The sequence below is a fragment of the Coregonus clupeaformis genome, chromosome 30, assembly GCF_020615455.1.
Source record: "Coregonus clupeaformis isolate EN_2021a chromosome 30, ASM2061545v1, whole genome shotgun sequence".
Taxonomy (NCBI): domain Eukaryota; kingdom Metazoa; phylum Chordata; class Actinopteri; order Salmoniformes; family Salmonidae; genus Coregonus; species Coregonus clupeaformis.
Window position 1 is genome coordinate 24,951,568 of NC_059221.1, and position 24,053 is coordinate 24,975,620.

The window sequence follows — 24,053 nt, forward strand, 5'->3', positions numbered from 1 at the left end:
TACTAAAGCTGGTCTGGGATAGAGCTACTAAAGCTGGTCTGGGATAGAGCTACTAAAGCTGGTCTTTGATAGCGCTACTAAAGCTGGTCTGGGATAGAGCTACTAAAGCTGGTCTGGGATAGAGCTACTAAAGCTGGTCTGGGATAGAGCTACTAAAGCTGGCCTGGGATAGAGCTACTAAAGCTGGCCTGGGATAGCGCTACTAAAGCTGGCCTGGGATAGCGCTACTAAAGCTGGTCTGGGATAGAGCTACTAAAGCTGGTCTGGGATAGAGCTACTAAAGCTGGTCTTTGATAGCGCTACTAAAGCTGGTCTGGGATAGAGCTACTAAAGCTGGTCTGGGATAGAGCTACTAAAGCTGGTCTTTGATAGCGCTACTAAAGCTGGTCTGGGATAGAGCTACTAAAGCTGGTCTGGGATAGAGCTACTAAAAGCTGGTCTTTGATAGCGCTACTAAAGCTGGTCTGGGATAGAGCTACTAAAGCTGGTCTGGGATAGAGCTACTAAAGCTGGCCTGGGATAGAGCTACTAAAGCTGGTCTGGGATAGAGCTACTAAAGCTGGTCTGGGATAGAGCTACTAAAGCTGGTCTGGGATAGAGCTACTAAAGCTGGTCTGGGATAGAGCTACTAAAGCTGGTCTTTGATAGCGCTACTAAAGCTGGTCTGGGATAGAGCTACTAAAGCTGGTCTGGGATAGAGCTACTAAAGCTGGTCTTTGATAGCGCTACTAAAGCTGGTCTGGGATAGAGCTACTAAAGCTGGTCTGGGATAGAGCTACTAAAGCTGGTCTGGGATAGAGCTACTAAAGCTGGTCTGGGATAGCCCTACTAAAGCTGGTCTGGGATAGAGCTCCTAAAGCTGGTCTGGGATAGAGCTACTAAAGCTGGTCTGGGATAGAGCTACTAAAGCTGGTCTGGGATAGAGCTACTAAAGCTGGTCTGGGATAGAGCTACTAAAGCTGGTCTTTGATAGCGCTACTAAAGCTGGTCTGGGATAGAGCTACTAAAGCTGGTCTGGGATAGAGCTACTAAAGCTGGCCTGGGATAGAGCTACTAAAGCTGGTCTGGGATAGAGCTACTAAAGCTGGTCTGGGATAGAGCTACTAAAGCTGGTCTGGGATAGAGCTACTAAAGCTGGTCTGGGATAGAGCTACTAAAGCTGGTCTGGGATAGAGCTACTAAAGCTGGTCTTTGATAGAGCGCTACTAAAGCTGGTCTGGGATAGAGCTACTAAAGCTGGCCTGGGATAGAGCTACTAAAGCTGGTCTGGGATAGAGCTACTAAAGCTGGTCTGGGATAGAGCTACTAAAGCTGGTCTGGGATAGAGCTACTAAAGCTGGTCTGGGAGTAGAGCTACTAAAGCTGGTCTGGGATAGAGCTACTAAAGCTGGTCTGGGGATAGAGCTACTAAAGCTGGTCTTTGATAGCGCTACTAAAGCTGGTCTGGGATAGAGCTACTAAAGCTGGTCTGGGATAGAGCTACTAAAGCTGGTCTGGGATAGAGCTACTAAAGCTGGTCTGGGATAGAGCTACTAAAGCTGGTCTGGGATAGAGCTACTAAAGCTGGTCTGGGATAGAGCTACTAAAGCTGGTCTGGGATAGAGCTACTAAAGCTGGTCTGGGATAGAGCTACTAAAGCTGGTCTGGGATAGAGCTACTAAAGCTGGTCTTTGATAGCGCTACTAAAGCTGGTCTGGGATAGAGCTACTAAAGCTGGTCTGGGATAGAGCTACTAAAGCTGGTCTGGGATAGAGCTACTAAAGCTGGTCTGGGATAGAGCTACTAAAGCTGGTCTGGGATAGAGCTACTAAAGCTGGTCTGGGATAGAGCTACTAAAGCTGGTCTGGGATAGAGCTACTAAAGCTGGTCTTTGATAGCGCTACTAAAGCTGGTCTGGGATAGAGCTACTAAAGCTGGTCTGGGATAGAGCTACTAAAGCTGGTCTGGGATAGAGCTACTAAAGCTGGTCTGGGATAGAGCTACTAAAGCTGGTCTGGGATAGAGCTACTAAAGCTGGTCTGGGATAGAGCTACTAAAGCTGGTCTTTGATAGAGCTACTAAAGCTGGTCTGGGATAGAGCTACTAAAGCTGGTCTGGGATAGAGCTACTAAAGCTGGTCTTTGATAGCGCTATTAAAGCTGGTCTGGGATAGAGCTACTAAAGCTGGTCTGGGATAGAGCTACTAAAGCTGGTCTGGGATAGCGCTACTAAAGCTGGTCTGGGATAGAGCTACTAAAGCTGGTCTGGGATAGAGCTACTAAAGCTGGTCTGGGATAGAGCTACTAAAGCTGGTCTGGGATAGAGCTACTAAAGGTGGTCTGGGATAGAGCTACTAAAGCTGGTCTTTGATAGCGCTACTAAAGCTGGTCTGGGATAGAATTACTAAAGCTGGTCTGGGATAGAGCTACTAAAGCTGGTCTGGGATAGAGCTACTAAAGCTGGTCTTTGATAGCGCTACTAAAGCTGGTCTGGGATAGAGCTACTAAAGCTGGTCTGGGATAGAGCTACTAAAGCTGGTCTGGGATAGAGCTACTAAAGCTGGTCTGGGATAGAGCTACTAAAGCTGGTCTTTGATAGCGCTACTAAAGCTGGTCTGGGATAGAGCTACTAAAGCTGGTCTGGGATAGAGCTACTAAAGCTGGTCTGGGATAGAGCTACTAAAGCTGGTCTTTGATAGCGCTACTAAAGCTGGTCTGGGATAGAGCTACTAAAGCTGGTCTGGGATAGAGCTACTAAAGCTGGTCTGGGATAGAGCTACTAAAGCTGGTCTGGGATAGCGCTACTAAAGCTGGTCTGGGATAGAGCTACTAAAGCTGGTCTGGGATAGAGCTACTAAAGCTGGTCTGGGATAGAGCTACTAAAGCTGGTCTGGGATAGAGCTACTAAAGGTGGTCTGGGATAGAGCTACTAAAGCTGGTCTTTGATAGCGCTACTAAAGCTGGTCTGGGATAGAATTACTAAAGCTGGTCTGGGATAGAGCTACTAAAGCTGGTCTGGGATAGAGCTACTAAAGCTGGTCTTTGATAGCGCTACTAAAGCTGGTCTGGGATAGAGCTACTAAAGCTGGTCTTTGATAGCGCTACTAAAGCTGGTATGGGATAGAGCTACTAAAGCTGGTCTTTGATAGCGCTACTAAAGCTGGTCTGGGATAGCGCTACTAAAGCTGGTCTGGGATAGCGCTACTAAAGCTGGTCTGGGATAGAGCTACTAAAGCTGGTCTGGGATAGAGCTACTAAAGCTGGTCTGGGATAGAGCTACTAAAGCTGGTCTGGGATAGAGCTACTAAAGCTGGTCTGGGATAGAGCTACTAAAGCTGGTCTGGGATAGAGCTACTAAAGCTGGTCTGGGATAGAGCTACTAAAGCTGGTCTGGGATAGAGCTACTAAAGCTGGTCTGTGATATTGCACTCAGATCACTGAGGGACAACTCTACTTAAAGAGGAGCTGTGCTGTAAAGCCTGGAAATGACTTGAACAGTGTTTTACTAGGGCTAAACTGTCTATCCTAAAGCAATGTTCAAGTACAAGCTCTGAGGCAGGAGAAAACAGACGCACTGTAGGCCAAACTCAGTTTTGGAAATACAAACCTACACTATCTGTGCTCATTTTGCACATCTCTCTACAGCACCCCCTGGGGGTCATGTCTCAGTAGTGCCTGGTGTTTTCCACTCCTCTCCCTGTTGAGTCCAGCTCTAATCCGGTGGTTCCTGATCTAATGCCTTTAGCAGCTGTTGTTGAGGAAAGGGAGAGGGGGACTTGTGACATATGGTCTGGTTAGAACAAAGAAAAGCATACTGAATACCACACGTTATAGTACAGCTGTTGCAACTGAAGCAGTTCTGCCAGTTTAGAATATTCTAATGCAGGGTTTTGTTAAACTATGGGTTGGGACCCAAAGTGGGGCCTGAGCATATGAGAGGTGGGTCGCGAGATGTGAGTCAACATTTTAGAATCACACACTTTCTCACTTGGTTCTCGAGCTGAAAAAATCTGAAGAACCTCTGTTCTAATGTTATGTAACTGGCAAACTAAGAGGAGTTCATACATCACGTCCTTCAAATCAACGTTGTGCACTTTTATCATTGTACGCTGAATGAAGACAGACTCTGGTTCAATGATTAAGGCACCACTTAACATAACTTCAGCCAGTTTCAAGGTCATTAAGACTGTGTGGCAATAGTACGGGATGTGGCAGGAAGTGATGCGGGCGCTGGAGATAGGGCTGGGGGCTAGTGGGTCTGGGCAGGTGTGATGCATGTAGTCGTTTGTATGCGTTTATAAAATATCAAAATAAATTATTATTTAAAAAAAGTATGGCTACCGCAGGTAAGAGTCAAATATTGCTGTACAGACAGGCCTGCCCCTATACAGACTAAACTGTACAGACACTTTCTTGTCCACCGCCCTCCTCCTATCCATGCTTCCGCCTGAAAGATGCATTTTGTTCAGGAGTAGGCTTGAGGAGCCCTCTAGTGGACGCTCCGAGAAACACCCAACAGAAGTACCAGGAAGTGATGAATTGGGTTTAACACGGTTAGCCTTTACAGAAATAAGGACTAAGATGACTTGTAACTGATCTGAGGAGCACTTCATAGACGGCTTGGATTAACCGGTTTAGCCAGGTTTCAAACTTCGTTTCGTGACAATAAAAAAAGCCACGCTAAACATAACAACCCGGACATGACACAGAGCGTTGGATGTGGAATTATTATCATGGTTTTATTCATATCATTGCTAATCCAAAAAAAGCTGACATTCAGCAACCGTTGAACATCGTAGCAACGAGAACAGAATAGGTCAAGAAGCAACACTAAATTGGGTTTTAAAGTCCACACCATGCATTCAGCTCAAGAGTACAAGGGATGCAGTTTCACGTGTCGCGATAGCACGTCTATAGGGTAATTCATTTATAAATCACAGAGGTTTGAAGAACTCAGTGGCACCTTGCTTTACCAGAAATACTTCTGGGAATCGTCGGTAGGACGTTATCAAATATCGAATAAATGGTTGTGTGGAAGACCTGAAAAGAAACTGCCAGTGCAGTGTAGCGTTAGTGAGATAACAAAACATCAAAAAGACAGAGAAGTGTGTCAAATCCAAAGGAATGATGCAGGCCCCGTTTACTGTTCATTTGGACAGTACTGTAAATTGTGACCTTATTTTGGAGTAGGGAGAACCAATCACAAATCAGGATTATTGGAGTTTGAGTTACCGGAGAGGGAGAACCCAACCCTGAAGAGAAGAGAACCCAACCCTGCACAACATACCTTTCTATTGCCCTTCCACCCTGCACAACATACCCGTCTATTGCCCTTCCACCCTGCACAACATACCCGTCTATTGCCCTTCCACCCTGCACAACATACCCGTCTATTGCCCTTCCACCCTGCACAACATACCCGTCTATTGCCCTTCCAACATACCCGTCTATTGCCCTTCCACCCTGCACAACATACCCGTCTATTGCCCTTCCACCCTGCACAACATACCCGTCTATTGCCCTTCCACCCTGCACAACATACCCGTCTATTGCCCTTCCAACATACCCGTCTATTGCCCTTCCAACATACCCGTCTATTGCCCTTCCAACATACCCGTCTATTGCCCTTCTACCCTGCACAACATACCCGTCTATTGCCCTTCCACTGTAATTCCAGTCAAGACCTAACCTGGTCATTCCAGATCTACCATCAGCACAGACTGATGTGGCCCCCAGTCTAGTCAGGAGAATAGTATCTGACATAACAGGGTTAGTCATCATAGTTCACCGCCACACTCAGCCAAGCCTCAATCCTGCCTCCGTTTTGAAAAGCCCAATAATGACAACAACAAATCTTAAACTTTTTAATATACGCTGTGATCGAATCCCAAAACAATGGTTTTGTTTTTTTGAAGGTTTACGTGAAGATTGACACCCCAGACATTTATGTGGGGTGATATTGAGAGAAGCATGGGGTTTTGTTAAATGTTACAGCATCATAATGCACCAACTGACTCTTCACTCAGATGACACATTTAAGATCTGCTTTAAAGAGTTCTAGTTGAAGATGAGGGACAAAAACCCTGGTGGAGAACAGGAAACAGATGTGGTGTGTGTATGTGACAGAAAGCTAGGAGAAGTCTGGGGAGTGAGGGGTCTCGGTTGAAAGTCGTCCCACGGAGGTGCCATTAGCAGGACCAATGTGCGTGGACCCTCCTCCCCTGTCTTGTTGGACAGGGTCCAGTGAGGTCTGTTACTGAATGCCATCAGGGGGGTCTCTGGGGCTGGAGGTGGTACTGAATGCCATCAGGGCACAGAGTTCAACAGGTCTTGCAGGAAGAGGTCTGGGTCCGGAATGTCAGAGAGGAGTCCTGGAAACAGATTAAACAGAGTTAGTCTGAATCTCACACGTTGAGCTATACACCGTATGGAACATCTGTTTGGCAACACTGACCTACGACATCCAGGAACTCAGAGAAGGATTCAGCGGGCATGAGTTCATCCTGGTAGGTCTTGAGCACGCGCTCCGAGGCCTCGTACATGGGCATGTCGTTGTGTCGCACGTACTCTGCCAGCGAGAAGGACCAGCCTCCCTCCGTGTTGCTGGTGGCCACTTTCTATAGAGGGGAAGAGGGGCGTGTTGAGCACTGCAGAAACCTAGTTCACACCCATGTTGTACAACTAATGAACAAAAAGGTTGTGTTACAACAGCTATTTTTGTCTGCACAACTTTTTACACAACCGTTGTGTGATGTCTATGTAACGTTTTTGGTAGGATAACTCCCTCGTACCCTGAACATGTCATTGATGAGCTCCACCAGGCCCCAGAAGAGGAGAGGGGAGCGGTACACTGTATACTCCTTGGACTGTTTATCTGTGAGTCTGGAGAGGGAAGGAAGATTAGAAAGAATTCCCAGATATACTGCAGCTAAATCCTGAAGACAATGATATTTAATCAACAGAGTGTATTTCTCAAAGAACAATCTTACAAATGACTACATTTGACTGATACAATTTAGTCAAGGCGTGGGTTCATTTCTCACAGGGATCACAAAAATATATGGATTCAGTGAACCGCAAATGGATAAAAGCTGTGATAATTGGCAGAAGATTCTGCTAAATGGTATATAAAATGAAAATGAACAAAGTTCTGGAACGGTATCTTACTTGTTGGTGAAGACAGCGGAGACCTTGCGTGCGTGCACTGTGACGAGGAGCCTGCGTAGGAAGGTGAGGCGTGTGTTCATCCACTGTTCAGGAGACAGGATGTGCATGGCCAACACTGTGTAGTAGTGGGGACCGTCCACGTCATAGCTGCTCTCCACCCACTTCTCACACGGCTGCTCCAGGAAACACTGCAGGTTCTTCTCCTCACGACTAGTAGCCCGAGTACTGAGAGAAAACAAAGGAAGTGGTCAGGAACGGGTCAAACCGAATGGAGAGTCACACACAAATTAACAAGATGTTCGGTAATAATTCACAAGATAAAGAAAGTTATAAGGAGAGAGAGAGGAAGGAGAGAGAGAGAGGAAGGAGAGAGGAGAGAGAGAGAGGAAGGAGAGAGAGGAAGGAGAGAGAGAGAGAGAGAGGAAGGAGAGAGAGACAGAGAGAGAGGAAGGAGAGAGAGAGAGAGTGAGAGAGAGAGAGACAGAGAGACAGACAGAGAGAGAGAGACAGAGAGAGAGTGTGAGAGAGAGAGAGAGAGAGACAGAGAGAGAGAGAGACAGAGAGACAGAGAGACAGAGAGAGACAGAAAGAGAGAGAGAGAGAAAGAGAGAGAGAGAGAGACAGACAGAGGGACAGAGAAGGGAAACAGAGTATGTAATGTAACGTCTCCATACGTGTTGAGGACGTAGAGCACGGTGTGGATGATGTAAGGGATGAGGTGGATGTTGCTCTCCCGTCCTCCCCCTCCCGTGTCCACGCTGAAGGACTGCTCCATGGCGAAGCGCAGGAACAGGAGCTTGGTGTCGTGGATGTTCAGCTGGTAGGTGGGCTCTCTCTGCCCCGTACACTCCTGCAGATAAGTGTTGTGCCTGGGAGAGAGAGAGAGAGATTAGTAATAAGGATGGATGTTCAGCTGGTAGGTGGGTGTCTCTGGCTCCTACAGATATGTGTTGTTTCTTGGGGTTGGGAGGAGAGATGTTTGATAGGAAATAGTTTGGGAAAGGTTTGTGTGTGCTAGAACTGATGAAGAAATTAAATGAAATTCCTATTCATAACACTGGTTTTGGTCATTATTATTTCATCAAGTTAATTAGAGCGCATCTTTTGATTGCCGATGTTCTGAAACGGTGAGATGCAACCTGTCCTGAACTAGTGCAACAACAGAGGTTTTTATTCGTTTTGCTGTGCCCTACTGAACACGATGAACATGCTGTGTGCCATTACCTGGCCAGGCATGTGGCGAAGGCTGACTCTGGGACGTGAGGCCCCCAGACAGGAAGCAGTCCATTGCACTTGGTGTTGGCGTTCTGCAGCGCAGCACTCTCCCACTCCTCCCGCCCCCGAGCAAGCCTGAGAGATGAAGGACAAAGACAGTATTCGATTCTGAGCATGTTCCTCTGAGCATGTTCCAAGCTTGACCAGCAGAGGAGAGAGACGGAGTACGTCCTGATGTCCTGAACAAGTTTCTCAGGGGGTAGGCATGACACATTCCATGAGACGACTGTAGGGTTTATTGAATTTTGCACTAGGCTCATACTTCAAGTTAATATTTTCCCTGTGGCCTTGAATATAAATACCCACACACAACTACAGCACATGTACCTGACAGCAGCGAGGTGGCAGTCGTAGTGGACTATGTTAAAGTGCGACACAGTGCTGTATCCCTGCTGCTTGCGGGGTTTGTTCTCAAAGTCCTCCAGGGCCGTGCGTTTCGTAAAGGTGTAGATCCCCAGGACCTTGGTGGGCTGGGAGAACAGAAGGTGAGGCAATACTCCAAGACGCATTGAAATATAACCGACACACGAAGAAAGGCTTACATTTGGAATAAAGGAACACACATCTGAAAAATCAACCCGTTTTTTTTTTTACCTGGAACTTGTATCCCTCTCTACAGATGCAGCAGGTCAGTCCTGGCTCCTCTATCAACTCCTCCATCTGCTTCAACAACGACGTCTTGGTCACCACCTGGCCTTTTTCATTGGTCTGAAACGGCGGAATAACAGCCAATCAACAACCTGGGTTAGCTTCAGCCAATCAACAACCTGGGTTAGCGTCAGTAGTTAGTAAACTTCAAGTACTTGCAGTGCCTTCAGAGAGTATTCATACCCCTTGACTTTTGTGTTACAGCCTGAATTAAAAATGGATTCAATTGTGATTTTGTGTCACTGGCCTACACACAATACCCCATAATGTCAAAGTGGAATTACGTTTTAGAACATTTTGCAAATTAATTAAAAATGAAAAGTATTCAACCCCTTTGCTTTGATAAGCCTAATTAAAGTAAACATTTGCTTAAGTCACATAATAAGTTGCATGGACTCCCTCTGTGTGCAATAATGGTGTTTAACATGATTTTTGAATGACTACTTCATCTCTGTATCCCACAAATACAATTATCTGTCAGGTCCCTCAGTCGAGCACTGAATTTCATACACAGATTCAACCACAAAGACCAGGGAGGTTTTCCAACGCCTCACAAAGAAGGGCCCCTATTGATAGAGAGCCAACAGAGAACAGCCTTTTCAAATAAACCACAAATAACCTATTGTAAATGAGTAGGCTACATATCTCAGGGGTTTCAATACAGCTACTGAATGCCTCTGGACCCTCTATCATCTCTTACTTCCAGTGTTCCAGTGTCCCCAGAGCCTACCTCCCCCTACCTACCTACCAGACCCAGTCAGTAACCTACCATCATGCCCAGTGTCCCCAGAGCCTCCCTCCCCCTACCTACCTACCAGACCCAGACAGTAACCTACCATCATGCCCAGTGTCCCCAGAGCCTACCTCCCCCTACCTACCTACCAGACCCAGACAGTAACCTACCATCATGCCCAGTGTCCCCAGAGCCTACCTCCCCCTACCTACCTACCAGACCCAGTCAGTAACCTACCATCATGCCCAGTGTCCCCAGAGCCTACCTCCCCTACCTACCAGACCCAGACAGTAACCTACCATCATGCCCAGTGTCCCCAGAGCCTACCTCCCCTACCTACCTACCAGACCCAGTCAGTAACCTACCATCATGCCCAGTGTCCCCAGAGCCTACCTCCCCCTACCTACCTACCAGACCCAGTCAGTAACCTACCATCATGCCCAGTGTCCCCAGAGCCTCCCTCCCCCTACCTACCTACCAGACCCAGTCAGTAACCTACCATCATGCCCAGTGTCCCCAGAGCCTCCCTCCCCCTACCTACCTACCAGACCCAGACAGTAACCTACCATCATGCCCAGTGTCCCCAGAGCCTACCTCCCCTACCTACCTACCAGACCCAGACAGTAACCTACCATCATGCCCAGTGTCCCCAGAGCCTACCTCCCCCTACCTACCTACCAGACCCAGACAGTAACCTACCATCATGCCCAGTGTCCCCAGAGCCTACCTCCCCCTACCTACCTACCAGACCCAGTCAGTAACCTACCATCATGCCCAGTGTCCCCAGAGCCTACCTCCCCCTACCTACCTACCAGACCCAGTCAGTAACCTACCATCATACCCAGTGTCCCCAGAGCCTACCTCCCCCTACCTACCTACCTACCAGACCCAGTCAGTAACCTACCATCATGCCCAGTGTCCCCAGAGCCTACCTCCCCCTACCTACCTACCAGACCCAGTCAGTAACCTACCATCATGCCAAGTGTCCCCAGAGCCTACCTCCCCCTACCTACCTACCAGACCCAGTCAGTAACCTACCATCATGCCGTGTCCCCAGAGCCTACCTCCCCCTACCTACCTACCAGACCCAGTCAGTAACCTACCATCATGCCCAGTGTCCCCAGAGCCTACCTCCCCCTACCTACCAGACCCAGTCAGTAACCTACCATCATGCCCAGTGTCCCCAGAGCCTACCTCCCCCTACCTACCTACCAGACCCAGTCAGTAACCTACCATCATGCCCAGTGTCCCCAGAGCCTACCTCCCCCTACCTACCTACCAGACCCAGACAGTAACCTACCATCATGCCCAGTGTCCCCAGAGCCTACCTCCCCCTACCTACCTACCAGACCCAGTCAGTAACCTACCATCATGCCCAGTGTCCCCAGAGCCTACCTCCCCTACCTACCTACCAGACCCAGTCAGTAACCTACCATCATGCCCAGTGTCCCCAGAGCCTACCTCCCCCTACCTACCTACCAGACCCAGTCAGTAACCTACCATCATGCCCAGTGTCCCCAGAGCCTACCTCCCCCTACATACCTACCTACCAGACCCAGTCAGTAACCTACCATCATGCCCAGTGTCCCCAGAGCCTACCTCCCCCTACCTACCTACCAGACCCAGTCAGTAACCTACCATCATGCCCAGTGTCCCCAGAGCCTACCTCCCCCTACCTACCTACCAGACCCAGACAGTAACCTACCATCATGCCGTGTCCCCAGAGCCTACCTCCCCCTACCTACCTACCAGACCCAGTCAGTAACCTACCATCATGCCCAGTGTCCCCAGAGCCTACCTCCCCCTACCTACCAGACCCAGTCAGTAACCTACCATCATGCCCAGTGTCCCCAGAGCCTACCTCCCCCTACCTACCTACCAGACCCAGACAGTAACCTACCATCATGCCCAGTGTCCCCAGAGCCTACCTCCCCTACCTACCTACCAGACCCAGTCAGTAACCTACCATCATGCCCAGTGTCCCCAGAGCCTACCTCCCCCTACCTACCTACCAGACCCAGTCAGTAACCTACCATCATGCCCAGTGTCCCCAGAGCCTACCTCCCCCTACCTACCTACCAGACCCAGTCAGTAACCTACCATCATACCCAGTGTCCCCAGAGCCTACCTCCCCCTACCTACCTACCTACCAGACCCAGTCAGTAACCTACCATCATGCCCAGTGTCCCCAGAGCCTACCTCCCCCTACCTACCTACCAGACCCAGTCAGTAACCTACCATCATGCCCAGTGTCCCCAGAGCCTACCTCCCCTACCTACCTACCAGACCCAGTCAGTAACCTACCATCATGCCAAGTGTCCCCAGAGCCTACCTCCCCCTACCTACCTACCAGACCCAGTCAGTAACCTACCATCATGCCCAGTGTCCCCAGAGCCTACCTCCCCTACCTACCTACCAGACCCAGTCAGTAACCTACCATCATGCCCAGTGTCCCCAGAGCCTACCTCCCCCTACCTACCTACCAGACCCAGTCAGTAACCTACCATCATGCCCAGTGTCCCCAGAGCCTACCTCCCCCTACCTACCTACCAGACCCAGTCAGTAACCTACCATCATGCCCAGTGTCCCCAGAGCCTACCTCCCCCTACCTACCTACCAGACCCAGTCAGTAACCTACCATCATGCCAAGTGTCCCCAGAGCCTACCTCCCCCTACCTACCTACCAGACCCAGTCAGTAACCTACCATCATGCCCAGTGTCCCCAGAGCCTCCCTCCCCCCTACCTACCTACCAGACCCAGTCAGTAACCTACCATCATGCCCAGTGTCCCCAGAGCCTACCTCCCCCTACCTACCTACCAGACCCAGTCAGTAACCTACCATCATGCCCAGTGTCCCCAGAGCCTACCTCCCCTACCTACCTACCAGACCCAGACAGTAACCTACCATCATGCCCAGTGTCCCCAGAGCCTACCTCCCCCTACCTACCTACCAGACCCAGTCAGTAACCTACCGTCATGCCCAGTGTCCCCAGAGCCTACCTCCCCCTACCTACCAGACCCAGTCAGTAACCTACCATCATGCCCAGTGTCCCCAGAGCCTACCTCCCCCTACCTACCTACCAGACCCAGTCAGTAACCTACTGTCATGCCCAGTGTCCCCAGAGCCTACCTCCCCCTACCTACCAGACCCAGTCAGTAACCTACCGTCATGCCCAGTGTCCCCAGAGCTTTCTGTCTCATAGCCATGGCCATGCGTTTCTTCTCAGCCCGTGTCTCCCTGCGAGCAGCGTCGATCTTCAGGTTGACCTCGGCGTGCTCCCTCAGTGCCTCCAGAAGGTTCTCTGCCAGCGTCCCAATGCCCTCGTCACTAGACACCTGCTCCAGCTTGTGAAGGTTAGTGATGGAGTCTGTCCCTATCAGCATCTGGAGAGAGGGCGGGAGAGCGAGACGGCCGAGAGGGGTGTTCAGAAAAGTTTAGCACGGGCAGGAAATCTTAACACTAAACCATATACATCATTCCCTCAATAAAAAGATGTTTGTTAATTTGTTTCAAAACGTTTTGCTAGGGTGTGCCCCAGGTGTGTACCTGTGTAGGAGGGTGCTGGGTGGCCAGGCCTCGGAGCAGTCTGAGGATGAAGGGTAAAGCTGGACGAGACAGGAACTTCTTCCACACGTCAGCATCCAGACTGGAAGGTAGGAGAGGAGAGAGGTCAGTGTCGTTTAGCATACTGTACAGAGGAGAGAGGTCAGTGACGTTTAGCATACTGTACAGAGGAGAGGTCAGTGACGTTTAGCATACTGTACAGAGGAGAGGTCAGTGACGTTTAGCATACTGTACAGAGGAGAGGTCAGTGTCGTTTAGCATACTGCACAGAGGAGAGGTCAGTGTCGTTTAGCATACTGCACAGAGGAGAGGTCAGTGTCGTTTAGCATACTGCACAGAGGAGAGGTCAGTGTCGTTTAGCATACTGCACAGAGGAGAGGTCAGTGTCGTTTAGCATACTGCACAGAGGAGAGGTCAGTGTCGTTTAGCATACTGCACAGAGGAGAGGTCAGTGTCGTTTAGCATACTGTACAGAGGAGAGGTCAGTGTCGTTTAGCATACTGTACAGAGGAGAGGTCAGTGTCGTTTAGCATACTGTACAGAGGAGAGGTCAGTGTCGTTTAGCATACTGTACAGAGGAGAGGTCAGTGACGTTTAGCATACTGTACAGAGGAGAGGTCAGTGTCGTTTAGCATACTGTACAGAGGAGAGGTCAGTGTCGTTTAGCATACTGTACAGAGGGAGAGGTCAGTGTCGTTTAGCATACTGCACAGAGGAGAGGTCAGTGTCGTTTAGCATACTGCACAGAGGAGAGGTCAGTGTCGTTTAGCATACTGCACAGAGGAGAGGTCAGTGTCGTTTAGCATACTGCACAGAGGAGAGGTCAGTGACGTTTAGCATACTGTACAGAGGAGAGGTCAGTGACGTTTAGCATACTGTACAGAGGAGAGGTCAGTGACGTTTAGCATACTGTACAGAGGAGAGGTCAGTGTCGTTTAGCATACTGCACAGAGGAGAGGTCAGTGTCGTTTAGCATACTGCACAGAGGAGAGGTCAGTGTCGTTTAGCATACTGCACAGAGGAGAGGTCAGTGTCGTTTAGCATACTGCACAGAGGGAGAGGTCAGTGTCGTTTAGCATACTGCACAGAGGAGAGGTCAGTGTCGTTTAGCATACTGTACAGAGGAGAGGTCAGTGTCGTTTAGCATACTGTACAGAGGAGAGGTCAGTGTCGTTTAGCATACTGTACAGAGGGAGAGGTCAGTGTGGTTTTAGCATACTGTACAGAGGAGAGGTCAGTGTCGTTTAGCATACTGTACAGAGGAGAGGTCAGTGACGTTTAGCATACTGTACAGAGGAGAGGTCAGTGTCGTTTAGCATACTGTACAGAGGAGAGGTCAGTGTCGTTTAGCATACTGTACAGAGGAGAGGTCAGTGTCGTTTAGCATACTGCACAGAGGAGAGGTCAGTGTCGTTTAGCATACTGCACAGAGGAGAGGTCAGTGTCGTTTAGCATACTGCACAGAGGAGAGGTCAGTGTCGTTTAGCATACTGTACAGAGGAGAGGTCAGTGTCGTTTAGCATACTGTACAGAGGAGAGGTCAGTGTCGTTTAGCATACTGTACAGAGGAGAGGTCAGTGTCGTTTAGCATACTGTACAGAGGAGAGAGGTCAGTGTCGTTTAGCATACTGTACAGAGGAGAGAGGTCAGTGTCGTTTAGCATACTGTACACAGAGGAGAGGTCAGTGTCGTTTAGCATACTGTACACAGAGGAGAGGTCAGTGACGTTTAGCATACTGCACAGAGGAGAGGTCAGTGACGTTTAGCATACTGTACAGAGGAGAGGTCAGTGACGTTTAGCATACTGCACAGAGGAGAGGTCAGTGTCGTTTAGCATACTGTACAGAGGAGAGGTCAGTGTCGTTTAGCATACTGCACAGAGGAGAGAGGTCAGTGTCGTTTAGCATACTGTACAGAGGAGAGGTCAGTGTCGTTTAGCATACTGTACAGAGGAGAGGTCAGTGTCGTTTAGCATACTGTACAGAGGAGAGGTCAGTGACGTTTAGCATACTGGTACAGAGGAGAGGTCAGTGTCGTTTAGCATACTGTACAGAGGGAGAGGTCAGTGTCGTTAGCATACTGTACAGAGGAGAGGTCAGTGTCGTTTAGCATACTGCACAGAGGAGAGGTCAGTGTCGTTTAGCATACTGCACAGAGGAGAGGTCAGTGTCGTTTAGCATACTGCACAGAGGAGAGGTCAGTGTCGGTTAGCATACTGTACAGAGGAGAGGTCAGTGTCGTTTAGCATACTGTACAGAGGAGAGGTCAGTGTCGTTTAGCATACTGTACAGAGGAGAGGTCAGTGTCGTTTAGCATACTGTACAGAGGAGAGGTCAGTGTCGTTTAGCATACTGTACAGAGGAGAGAGGTCAGTGTCGTTTAGCATACTGTACACAGAGGAGAGGTCAGTGTCGTTTAGCATACTGTACACAGAGGAGAGGTCAGTGACGTTTAGCATACTGCACAGAGGAGAGGTCAGTGACGTTTAGCATACTGTACAGAGGAGAGGTCAGTGACGTTTAGCATACTGCACAGAGGAGAGGTCAGTGTCGCTTTAGCATACTGCACAGAAGAGAGGTCAGTGTCGTTTAGCATACTGCACAGAGGAGAGAGGTCAGTGTCGTTTAGCATACTGTACAGAGGAGAGGTCAGTGTCGTTTAGCATACTGCACAGAGGCGAGGTCAGTGTCGTTTAGCATACTGTAAAGAGGAGAGGTCAGTGTCGTTTAGCATACTGTACAGAGGAGAGGTCAGTGTCGTTTAGCATACTGCACAGAGGAGAGAGGTCAGTGTCGTTTAGCATACTGCACAGAGGAGAGAGGTCAGTGTCGTTTAGCATACTGTACAGAGGAGAGGTCAGTGTCGTTTAGCATACTGCACAGAGGAGAGGTCAGTGTCGTTTAGCATACTGTACAGAGGAGAGAGGTCAGTGTCGTTTAGCATACTGTACAGAGGAGAGGTCAGTGTCGTTTAGCATACTGTACAGAGCCCTCATTGCAGTCATTTTATAAATATTGATTTGAAGATATAAGTTAAGTACTTTACTGAATTAAATCCTTTTTTGATATACTATTTTTTCTTTATTTTGCAAATATTTTTTTGATCAGTGTTTAGAAAGATGACTGAACTCAAATTACATCGCAGAAAAGCCCTAGCCTGGTCCCAGATCTGTTTTGAGTTGTATAGACAAATCCTGTGAGCATTGCCATACCAAAACAAAAAAACGGTTGCCTTAGGAAGGGCTCTAACTTAAATACACGTAATCGCTAGGTTTTGTGATCAGTGTTTAAGGTAACAGGGCTCCAATCACACAGCATACTTTTTGGCGTTGGGGATGTGTTTCTTCATGTAGTCCAGGGCACTCTGTGTGATGCCTTTCTGCAGTATCAGGTCTTTGAGTTGGTGTCCGTTGCTGTTGTTCTTGATGCCAGCAGTGATCTTACAGAAGCAGTCTATGAAGACCTTCTCATCGGCACTGTGCTCCTCGTCGTACCTGGAAACACACCGGGACAAAAGGTTCAGACGTCACGGACGTCATGTGAATAAAACCAACACTTCTAAAGAAAGGCAAATACACACTTTACTATACCCAAACCCAGTTAGGGTTTATCCCCCCCTTTAAAACCAGTGAGGCGGCTCCATACTTGTCGAAGCTGCAGCATGGTTTGAATCTCTCCACTAGGATCCTCATCTTCTCCAGTTCTCCAAAGGACAGGTACGGTATGATACGTAGGAGACCCTGCAGAACACTGGGGTTGGAACGGACAAACGGAGTGTTGATCTGATCCAGCAGCATCACCAGCTGGTCCTTGTCCCCTGTCAACAACAGGTTACCCTGGGGAGAGAGGCAACATACTTTAGCTTCATGGAACAACAATCCAGGGGGGAAACAAGAGATGTGAGAATTGTACTTTTAGTTGTTTGGAGCCACCAAATGATTATTTCATTTGAAAACATTTGACAGTGCAAGCAGCCAGATGAGATAATGTTTTAATGTAAAAAATCAGACTTGGTCTAAACAGCTCTTGGATGGAACATTATTTTGTTCTATGTATTGTTTGACCAGGATAGTCCACTTCGCAAAAAACACTCATAACGGTTTCCAAGGGAACAGACAGTTTATTATTCCGGATATTCCTCCCGTGCCGACAGCCTCAGTCTCACCTTGTCCTCTGAGATCTCAGCGTTGGCCTCATCCAGAATGATCTCCATAATGCTGAGGACCTGCTCCGCTATCGACGCCCCTCCGCTGTCCTTACTCTCCTGCTCCGCAACCAACGCCTACAGAGAAAAAACAAAACATGGCCACGCTCTGGTCAAAATTCCACTTACATCTATTTTTCCCCAATAACAAAAACATCTAGTCTGAATTGTGCATCTTGTATCTGCATCACATCATATCACAAGGTTACATTACATCCTCTCTATGAACGTAGCTTAGTGGTTAAGAGCGTTGTGCCAGTAACCGAAAGGTCGCTGGTTCTAATCCCCGAGCCGACTAGTTGAAAAATCTGTCGATGTGCCCTTAAGCAAGGCACTTAACCCTAATTGCTCCTGTAAGTTGTTCTGGATAAGAGCGTCTGCTAAAATGACTAAAAAATAATAAACGAACACTGAGTATACAAAACATTAAGAACACCTTCCTAATATTGAGTTGTACCCCCTTTTGCCCTCAGAACAGCCTCAATTCGTCGGAGCATGGACTACAAGGTGTCGAAAGCGTTCCACAGGGATGCTGGCCCATGTTGACTCCAATGATTCACACAGTTGTGTCAAGTTCTCTGGAAGTCCTTTGGGTGGTGGACCATTGTTGATACACACGGGAAACTGTTGAGCGTGGAAAACCCAGCAGTGCTGCAGTTCTTGATACATTCAAACCAGTGCGCCTGGCACCTACTACCATACCCCGTTCAAAGTCTCTTACATCTTTTATCTTGCCCATTCACCCTCTAAATGGCACACACACAATCCATGTCTCAATTGTCTCAAGGCTTAAAAATCCTTCTTTAACCTGTCTCCCCCCCTTCATCTACACTGATTGAAGTGGATTTAACAAGTGACATCAATAAGGGATCATAGCTTTCACCTGGTCAGTCTATGTCATGGTGTTCCTAATGTTTTGTACACTCAGTACCGAATGTGGTGGTATAAATGAGTCAGCCTGCTTGGACAGACAGGGCAACGTCATTTAGTCCTCACCAGGTTGAGTGTTCCCAGCATGACGTTGAGCGTGTTCATCTCTGGTTTGACCAGCTGCTGTCTGTTGATCTTCACCTTTACACAGTAACTGAACAGCTTCAGCAGGACCTGGGAGGGGACAGGGACGGTGGTGTTATACGGGTCACTGATTCTTTCATACATCACTACATTTTTCAGCTTCTCCGATGACTGTTAGTAAGTACAGTATGTGTCAAATAAATAATAATGTTAGTAACAAGAGTCTGACTACAATGTAAATGTTGTGTTTCCTCAAATAAATAACTAAACAGAACAAATAGCTAATGGAGTGAGTATCCATTCCATGTACTACTCACAGTGAGCAGGTGTCTTCCCTGTTTGAAGTCCCTGATGCCAGACAGTCTGCTGAGCATACACTCCAGCCCCCCACACTGTGCCATCACCCCTGCCATCTTATAGACCTCCTCCTCATCCTCCTCTTCCTCTGTGGTAGAGTCCAGGGACTCTACAAACTCCTCGGTAGCGTCGCCAAGGAGACCCCTCATACGATAGATTATCCTCATTGGCTCTCCCTGACGGACAAAACAAACCGGGTTAACGCTCTTCACAAACAAGCCTAGACAACCTCAAACCACTGTTTGGAAAAATCCCAGTTGGACGATAGATAGTGAAGAGTTAGTCACCTCGTTGGTAGGGCACCACACCTTCTTGTAAACCTCAGCCACAGGCAGGTCCAAACTGATGATCTTGTTGTTCACCAGAAGCTAGAAGAAAGAAATACACAGGAGACCATTACACATTAGGTGGAGAACAGTCCCCCCATCTTCTTCTTGTTTCAGTTCAGGACAGCAATCCCCAACAGCACAGCAAAACATCACGTTTTGTGCAATAATAGACAGTGTCTTGGACAAAAAGCAGTTAGCACAGTGTTGTCGGTACAGGATAACTGTACTGAACACCCAACAAGGTAGGTACTAGGTAGGGAGACCCTTTCCTTCCTCCACTGTTGTTACGGATACAGGTATCCTGTGTTTTTGTGTGTTTCTACTCTTTCTGCCCTAATCACAGGTGTCCTGTATGTTCCTGATTGGTGGTCGTGGAGGTGTCTGCTGATTGGACCAATCAGTGAACATTCCTGTTAATTGCACCACCTGTTAGTCGTTTGTTCAATCACACATCCCATTTTATAAAAACCAGACTTGTGTTTGTTGCAAGAGAGAGACTTTTTGCCATATGTGAGTATGGACACGGTGGTGTCCTGTGTGTTGTGTACGCACTAAGTTGTTGGTTACCCTATTGGTAACTTGGTTAGAGAGAGACTTTTTCCATATGTGAGTATGGACACGGTGGTATCCTGTGTGTGTGTACTCGTTAAGTTGCTGAGTACCCTGTTTAGTAGCTTTGTGTGTTTTTTGGGAAAAGGGGGGTTTAAGCTAGATGCCCTTGGGCGTACATTACCCGTAGAGGGAAGAAATCTGTCTATAAACACCAGTTAGACCTGAGCGGACCACCCACTGTATTTTTGTATGGTAGCAGTAGCCTAGCGGTTCTTCAGGCAGGCTAGATCAGTTTAGGGGGTTTTACACTATTGTTTCATTTCTTGGGTCCTGCTCAGCCCTTTTTCCCAAACCCTTACCGTGTGTTCAGAAATAAACACTTTGTGTTTGACGGTAGTTCATGGTAGTTGTGTCTTATTTGTTCTCACTATTCCATGCCCCACTTATAATTTACATGAATTTATGTTACGGGTCTCATGTCCATCCACCCTAGATGTTTAGAGCCACGGGGTTCGTAACATAAAGTGGGGGCTCGTCCGGGATACTATCTATCCCATGCTACTCATGTAAATTAGTAAGTGTCTGGTTCAGTGTTGAGCTTGGCAGCTGTACTACCTGTTTTTTTTGTGTGTTCAGTAGTCGACGGCTCGTGTTGCTAGTAGGATGGCTACTTTTGAGTTGGAGGCATTTTTGGAAAACCCTACGTGGGAGGTTTTTGATAATTGCCGTAGAGTGGATCTACAGGCTTTGGCTGACCACTTTTCTTTACCCATACCGAGGGGTTTAGTGAAAGCAGAAGTTAGGGAAGTAGTGTTAGCGATATTGTTAAACGAGCGAGTGCTTGAGTTACCGCCGCCTGAGTCTGCTGCTCCTGTAGGGGATGTGGTTGCTGTTCCTGTAAGCCCATCAGTGTCTGAGGACGAGACTAAGGCTCCAGCCACATTGCCCCGTTATGACCCACTCTCCCCACTGACTGACAGTGATGCCAGGATCGATGTCCGCTCGACACGGCTCCAAATGGAGGCGGAAGAGCGGGCACAAATCAGGCAAGACAAGCTGGAGATGCGTAAGCTAGAGGCAGAACAGGAGACGCGTAAGATGGAACTGGAGACGCGTAGGCTTGATCAAGAACTGGAGACGCGTAGGCTTGATCAAGAACTGGAGACGCGTAAGATGGAACTGGAGATGCGTAAAATGGAACTAGAGGCAGAAACAGCGAGGTTAGTCTCTGCTAATACTATGCCTGCTAGTGAGCCATCCTCACCAGCTGTGTCATCTGCTACGTTTGATATTAGTAGGCAGATCACCTTGGTACCTGTGTTCCGGGAGTCAGAGGTTGATTCCTATTTCAGTGTGTTTGAACGTATAGCGGTAGCATTGAAATGGCCCGAAGAGGTATGGTGCCTATTACTTCAGTGTAAACTAACAGGTAAAGCCCAAGAGGTTCTGGCAGCGCTACCTCTTGAAGACAGTTTGAATTATGAAGTGGTCAAAGCTACTGTTCTTCGTGCCTATGAGCTTGTTCCTGAGGCATATCGACAGAGATTTAGGTCTCATAAAAAGTCTCCTACTCAGACTTATGTGGAGTTTGCTAGAGACAAAGGAAATCTGTTTGACAAATGGCACAGTGCTAGTAAGGTAACTGATTTTAACTCTCTACGGGAGTTAATCTTGTTAGAAGAGTTTAAAAATTGCTTACCGGAACGCATTGTAGTTTATCTGAACAAACAGAAAGTATCCTCACTGTCGGAAGCGTCTGTATTGGCAGACGAGTTTGTGTTGACGCATAAGAGCGTGTTTTCGGCTCGCACGGAGAGCAGGGCTGCGGAGTTGCTAACTTTTAGTCCTAGTCGACCAGCAGTATATCCAGCACGCCCAAAAGATGTGCGTCACTGTTTCTATTGTCATAAGGTGGGACATATGGTTAGTGATTGCTTTCTGCTGAAACGCAAACCGGGGATGCCTCAGCACGCCAGGCCGCCAACGGGTGTTGGGCTGATTCGTACGGTTGTAAGGCCAGAATCAAGACAGAAGCCTCATAGTGAATGTGGTTTGAAAGTCCCTGTCCCAGATCACAGTTATGAACCGTTCATTTTTGAGGGGTTTGTTTCTATATCAGATGACGAAGCGTCTCAGCGTCCAGTTAGAATCCTCAGAGATACTGGTGCGGCGCAGTCGTTCATACTAGCTGATGTGTTGCCCTTGTCTAATAATACATATTGTGGTTCCAGTGTGTTAGTACAAGGAATTGAAATGGGTTTCGTCCCAGTACCATTGCACTTTGTGAACGTACACTCTGAGTTAGTCAGTGGATTGTTCAGAGTTGGCGACGTCCTATGTTGCCAGTAAAAGGGGTGACATTTATAATGGGCAACGATATTGCCGGAGGAAAGGTAATACCCATATTGGAGGTATTGGATAAAAGTGACCAGTCTCTCTCCGAGGAGCTGGCACAGGGTTATCCAGATGTGTTCCCCGCTTGTGCTGTCACACGTGCTCAAGCCCGACAAGTGGGTGAAGTGGTAGATTTGTCAGACACGATTCTTTTCAGAGAGTGTGACCCAGAGGATAGTTCGGGTGCTACCTCTGGTAAGCTGGTGCAGTCTGACCAACAGCCCAGAGAAAGGAAGAAGGATGTGGAACTTGTTGCTGAGGCAATACAGTTACCAGTTACTCGTGAGCAGCTGATCGATAACCAACAGGTTGACATTAGTCTGGCTAAATGTTTTTCTAGTGTTGTCTCAGAGGACGAGCTAAAGAAGAAAAACATGGCATACTTCATTGATGGTAATCTCCTCATGCGTAAATGGACATCCCATGTTGACGCTGGCGGAGATTGGAATGCTGTTTACCAAATAGTGATTCCTACAGCCTTTCGACAAAATGTTTTATCCTCGCTCATGATCACCAGTGGTCCGGACATCTGGGAGTCACCAAGACTTATGATCGAGTTTTGCGACATTTCTTTTGGCCTGGCTTAAAACAAGATGTGGCTCAGTTCTGTCGGACTTGCCACACCTGTCAAGTAGTTGGGAAACCGAACCAGGTTATTTCCCCCGCGCCTCTTTGTCCCATACCGGCCATAGGTGAACCATTCGAACATGTGATGGTTGATTGTGTTGGACCATTACCAAAAACAAAATCTGGTAACCAGTTTATGTTGACAATTATGTGTGTGGCCACCAGGTACCCAGAGGCCATTCCTCTGCGAAGGATTACTGCTCCAGTGGTGAGTAAAGCGTTGATCAAATTCTTCTCAATTTTTTGGATTACCTAAGGTGATACAAACTGATCAGGGTACGAATTTCCTTTCTAAACTTTTCAAACAAGTGTTAAAATCCTTGTCAGTTACACACCGTGTGTCAAGCGCATATCACCCAGAGTCTCAGGGTGCGCTTGAACGTTGGCATCAGACACTGAAGTCTATGCTCCGTAAATATTGCATGGAATCTGAGAAAGATTGGGATGAGGGAGTTCCTCTAGTGTTGTTTGCTGTCCGTGAGACAGTACAGGAATCCCTAGGGTTCAGCCCAGCTGAACTGGTGTTTGGACACACCATGAGAGGACCTATGAAAGTCCTTAAGGATCAGTTTTTGTCACAAGAGTTGTGTGTGAAAGAAAATGTGTTGGACTACGTTAGTCGCTTTCGTGAGCGCCTTACATGCTGCCTGTGCTCTAGCAAAGGAAGCGCTGTCTTCCTCACAGAAACGGATGAAACGACACTATGACACACAGGCTGTTTTCGTTCACTGCAGCCAGGTGACCGAGTTCTTGTGTTGTTGCCTGTGCCAGGAGCGTCATTGTCAGCACGTTTCTCTGGTCCTTATGTCATTGAAAAGAAACTAACTGAAACTGACTATGTGATACAGACTCCTGATAGAAAACGCCAATCTCGGTGTGCCACGTTAACATGTTGAAGACATACCACAACAGACCCGTCACTCAGGTAGACAGTCCAGAGAAACTGGCCGAGTCGGCTGTCTCTGTTGCTGCTACGGCTGTAGTGGGAGGTAATGTTAATGATGTGGACGGAGATGGTTTGGAGTTGCGCAATACTCAGCAGCAGTGTGCTAGATTGCCCAATTCAGAGATGCTGCTGTCTCTCCCGGCAAGCCTGATTCATTTAACGGACAGACAGTCAGATGATATTGTGAGACTGTTACACAGCTTTCCATGTCTTTTTAATGATGTTCCTACATGTACAAATGTGTTAGAACATGACATTAATGTT

At 48.0% G+C, this 24,053-nt stretch overlaps 1 protein-coding gene across 10 annotated transcripts in view; it reads right to left on the bottom strand.

Annotated features, from left to right (window-relative positions):
* Positions 1-4,691: 4,691 nt before the first annotated feature.
* LOC121546157 (E3 ubiquitin-protein ligase UBR4-like) overlaps positions 4,692-24,053 on the bottom strand; it is a 163,596-nt gene continuing 144,234 nt past the window's right edge. For all 10 annotated transcript variants that reach the window (XM_045209505.1, XM_045209496.1, XM_045209501.1 and 7 more), the window contains 16 exons: positions 19,229-19,309; positions 18,902-19,117; positions 18,567-18,674; positions 17,532-17,648; positions 17,012-17,202; positions 16,687-16,860; positions 13,350-13,449; positions 12,968-13,186; positions 9,015-9,128; positions 8,748-8,890; positions 8,370-8,495; positions 7,820-8,014; positions 7,146-7,370; positions 6,770-6,860; positions 6,433-6,595; positions 4,692-6,349 (listed from right to left, as the gene is read on the bottom strand). In XM_045209505.1, the coding sequence (XP_045065440.1) occupies positions 6,285-6,349; positions 6,433-6,595; positions 6,770-6,860; positions 7,146-7,370; positions 7,820-8,014; positions 8,370-8,495; positions 8,748-8,890; positions 9,015-9,128; positions 12,968-13,186; positions 13,350-13,449; positions 16,687-16,860; positions 17,012-17,202; positions 17,532-17,648; positions 18,567-18,674; positions 18,902-19,117; positions 19,229-19,309 (2,328 nt within the window). In that variant the 3' untranslated portion in view covers positions 4,692-6,284. The remainder of the gene's footprint in view (positions 6,350-6,432; positions 6,596-6,769; positions 6,861-7,145; positions 7,371-7,819; positions 8,015-8,369; positions 8,496-8,747; positions 8,891-9,014; positions 9,129-12,967; positions 13,187-13,349; positions 13,450-16,686; positions 16,861-17,011; positions 17,203-17,531; positions 17,649-18,566; positions 18,675-18,901; positions 19,118-19,228; positions 19,310-24,053) is intronic.